General features: G+C 38.8%; 1 protein-coding gene across 1 annotated transcript; it reads left to right on the forward strand.

Moving 5' to 3' along the window:
* The first annotated feature begins 515 nt into the window (after positions 1-515).
* On the forward strand, positions 516-4,219 carry LOC137821046 (metal transporter Nramp2-like). The gene is given in 5 exon segments (XM_068625459.1): positions 516-1,173; positions 1,731-1,867; positions 2,027-2,679; positions 3,579-3,791; positions 3,794-4,219. Coding segments are annotated over 5 exon segments (1,752 nt in total). The 5' UTR covers positions 516-598; the 3' UTR covers positions 3,968-4,219.
* The last annotated feature ends 80 nt before the right edge of the window (positions 4,220-4,299 follow it).

The raw sequence follows: 4,299 nt of genomic DNA on the forward strand, positions 1-4,299 counted from the left end.
AGTAATTTTATATTCACTAATTTTATTCTTTAATAAATGTTTTATGAAGAAATAATGTTCAATAAATAAAAAGTCCAAAATGCTACTATTAATTTTCTAAAAGATGGACTCAAATGCTCTTATATGTATGTTACATTTCTTAATTTATTCACAGTAACTATTTTAAAAATTATATTAATAATAATAATAATTTAGAATTAAACAACATAAATAATCATTAATAAAAATAATGTCTAAAGCGACTTTCTTTTACCTGAAGTACCATCGGGGAATGAAGTGATGTATAAATTGTAGTAATAACCGCACACCTGACAGAAAAAAAAAATGATGGTGAAATAAATGATCGAACGGCCACAGACGCAGACGGTGCAAGTGTTTCTCAGAAGAATGACGAAAATAAGGCCTTAATTGTGACGTGTCGCTACGCTGTTGGTTTAAACCGAGCGATTGCATCTAGGAATGGAGTAGAGAGTAACTAGCTACACAGGCCAGATGCTAGATAGATCCGTATAAATAGGTGCGTTGAGTATGCACACGTAGCAGGCCACCTCGAACTGGCTTCCTCCGCCGCCCGCGCACGCCGGAAAGTTTGATCAGAATGAGTGCTCCGTCGCGAGAAGAGGAGTCGAAGGAGGACGAGAGAGACGAGGAGGCGAACCGGCTTCTAGAGGAAGCAGGAGCGGCATCATCATCATCATTGGGAGAAGATGTGGCATACGAAGCGGGGGAGAAGATCCTGGTGGCGGATTTCGATTTTGACACGGTGGACGATGCGACCGTTCCTCCTTTCTCATGGAAGAAGCTGTGGCTCTTCACTGGGCCTGGGTTCTTGATGAGCATAGCTTTTTTGGATCCGGGGAATCTTGAGGGGGATCTGCAGTCTGGGGCCATCGCGGGCTACTCGCTCCTCTGGCTCTTGATGTGGGCCACCTCCATGGGCCTCTTGATCCAGCTTTTGTCCGCCAGGGTCGGCGTCGCCACGGGCCGCCACCTCGCCGAGCTCTGCAGGGATGAATATCCCCATTGGGCCCGCCTTGTGCTCTGGTTCATGGCCGAGCTGGCTCTGATTGGCGCCGACATTCAAGAGGTCATTGGAAGTGCCATCGCCATCCAAATTCTTAGCCGAGGCTTCTTCCCTCTCTGGGCAGGAGTTCTAATCACTGCTTCCGACTGGTATCCTTCCTTCTCGTTTCTAATTCCACTCGTTTAACTCATGTTTCGATAAACTTTTTGTGTATACCCGAGGATAATAAGAAATTATCTCCTAGACTAAAATCAATGCATTTACCTCAACTTTTGGAGAGAGCCTTGCATTCAAAACTATTTTTAGTTGTTAGAAGAAATTTGATTCATTTTACCCTTTTATGTCGTTTTCCTATCAAAAAAAAGTTTATCCAAATTCTTGACGTTCGAATTCCACCGGTCAAGTTTTGAGGTGGTTTTTGTGATATTAAGCGGCTGTTTGTTAGGTTTTGGTTTCATGTTTTTTAATTCTATTTTTCCTGTTCAAATTAGTTGCTCTACAAGTTTATTTTTAATTGATGCATTCACAATCTCATTTTAGTTCATGGAAAATTTTATTTTATTTTCTGTTCTTATTATTTTTTCTATAAGTTTTATGTATCATTGTTTGTAGTGTATTGTTCCCTTTCATTAATTGCTTGCAAGCTTTCTACTTTTCATGTCAGAACGTGTTTTAACTGAAGTATATTCTGTCTGTTGTTGAGCAGCTTTTTCTTTCTATTTCTTGAGAACTATGGAGTGAGGAAGTTGGAAGCTGCTTTTGCAGTTCTTATTGGTGTTATGGGTCTTTCTTTTGCCTGGATGTTTGCTGACGCAAGACCTAATGGACAAGAACTTTTAATGGGTAAGTTTCATGTGATGTTGTGGTTGAAATATCACTTTTCGATATGACCCATGTGTTCTTTAATAGCTTTCCCTTCTCACTGGTGTTTCAGAAGTTAAAAGATAGCTAGCCTTTCATAGTCCATGGGTATAATATAACTGTGTTTGTTCCTTTTGTTAGGTATTTTGGTTCCGAGACTAAGCTCAAAAACAATTCGTCAAGCTGTGGGTGTTGTGGGTTGTGTCATCATGCCTCACAATGTATTCCTGCATTCTGCTTTGGTTCAATCAAGGAAGGTTGATCCTAAAAAGAAAGGTCGGGTACAGGAGGCTCTCAACTACTATTCAATTGAGTCTTCAGCTGCACTTTCAATCTCCTTCATGATCAATCTATTTGTCACAACAGTTTTTGCTAAGGGTTTTTATGGAACAAAGCAGGCAAAACACATAGGACTGGTCAATGCAGGGCAGTATCTTGAACAAAAGTATGGAGGAGGAGTCTTCCCTATTCTTTATATATGGGGAATTGGGTTATTGGCAGCTGGCCAGAGCAGCACCATCACTGGCACATATGCTGGGCAATTCATAATGGGGGGCTTCCTCAACCTTCGTTTAAAGAAATGGATGAGAGCATTGATCACTCGAAGTTTTGCTATTGTGCCAACTATAATTGTAGCTATAGTTTTTAATAGATCAGAAGCGTCCTTGGACATTTTGAATGAATGGCTCAATGTGCTTCAGTCCATGCAAATTCCCTTTGCTCTGATTCCCCTCCTCACGTTGGTCTCCAAAGAGCAGGTCATGGGAACCTTTAGAGTTGGACCTGTTCTTGAGGTTAGTTAATCATCTCACTGTTCTTTCATTTTGTTGATTGTTAATTATAAGATCTACCTGAAGCAACTTTCCTCGTGGTTCAAAGTTATGTTTCAGTAAGCGAACAAAAGTAAAGCTGTCCAATGTTTTTGCTTTGTGTCTGCGGCTATAAATATATATTTTTCTGTAGTTAAGGATGGTTGTCTGTGAGGTTTGACAGCCAGAGCCCAATCTGATTATGAAATCTAGAGTTATTTAAGATGTATGTTGGTTATTCAATAACAATCTATACCTGTTTGCTGGGTAAAACTAGAAATAGATCTGCAGTTATACTTAAGAGAGTGATGCATGGTTGATGCCTGATGTTTCTCTATAGTTGCTTCTATACCCTTTCTTGTTTTGCTGCTTAGATGCATTTGGTTTCAATGATTTTCATGTGAAGGTGAATGTAAAAATATATGTCAATTCTCCAGTTGAATTTCTGCAGAAGAAATGATCAGCAAATATTAATTTAAGTTACTTCGAAGATCTGTTTCTGTGAAGTGTAATGTGAAGATGTTTTGAATTTCAGTTCATTCTTCTATAGGGAAAAATAGAAAAATTATACAACTCCTTGCTTGAGTTCATGGAGTCCTAAAGTTTTAAGGAATTGACTCTTAACTGTAAGGAAAATTATTGCTACACATTGACTTCGATTTACATAACTATCGTATGGTTTACATTAAAATCCTGCACAAGGATTTGTTCCCATACAAGATTCACATTCTCGTGGCCCTCTTTGTGGGAATTAGGTTGATGTAGAAGTAATTTAAGGAAAAACGATGAGCAAAAATACCATATTCATTAAGTATACTGATTTCAAGATTACAAAATCTTCTCTATTTTTTCCATACTAATGTTTACTTATTTTATACTTGTAGAGAGTAGCATGGACTGTTGCTGGACTGATAATAGTGATTAATGGGTATCTCTTGTTAGATTTCTTCATTTCTGAGGTGAATGGCATTTTGCTTGGTCTTTTAGCGTGCTCCTGCACGACAGCATATATTGCGTTCATTGTATATTTGGTTTCACAGAGCGGTATTCTTCCTTCCGCATGGGTTAAGCGTCTTCCCAAGGGATTTTCTTCAACTGGGAATTAATTCAACAAAATTCACACTCTGATGAAACACATGGAAATAGTACGGCAAACTTCTGCTTGACAATTTTGCATGAGTTTTGCTTCATACACCATAAACTTTATAGAGTTTCTCTAGCCATGCAACCTGGATTAAAGAGAATACAAGGTCAGATAGGGGGAAACACCTAGTTTTAACTGCACTTCAATTTTGCAATAGCCTTACAGCGTTTACCTTCCATGTGCAACAAGATGGATATACCTTCAGTATGGAAGACGTGGAGAGAGCATCATTACAGCTTGCAGGATAGATTATAGATTTACCGCACTACATACCTGCCATTCTTTTTCTAACAAGTTGTGAATTGCTCCATTATTCTTTGATGTATACAGTTTGTATTTAACTTGGAACTGGCACATGTTCCTTTCATGAAGGAACACAAAGTACATTCTACCTGCTGAGGGTAGAAAGGTAATCAAGGCAGCAGACATAAGTTGTAGGGAATACTCAATTGTAAGATCTG

The sequence above is a fragment of the Phaseolus vulgaris genome, chromosome 9 (assembly GCF_000499845.2).
Source record: "Phaseolus vulgaris cultivar G19833 chromosome 9, P. vulgaris v2.0, whole genome shotgun sequence".
Classification (NCBI taxonomy): domain Eukaryota; kingdom Viridiplantae; phylum Streptophyta; class Magnoliopsida; order Fabales; family Fabaceae; genus Phaseolus; species Phaseolus vulgaris.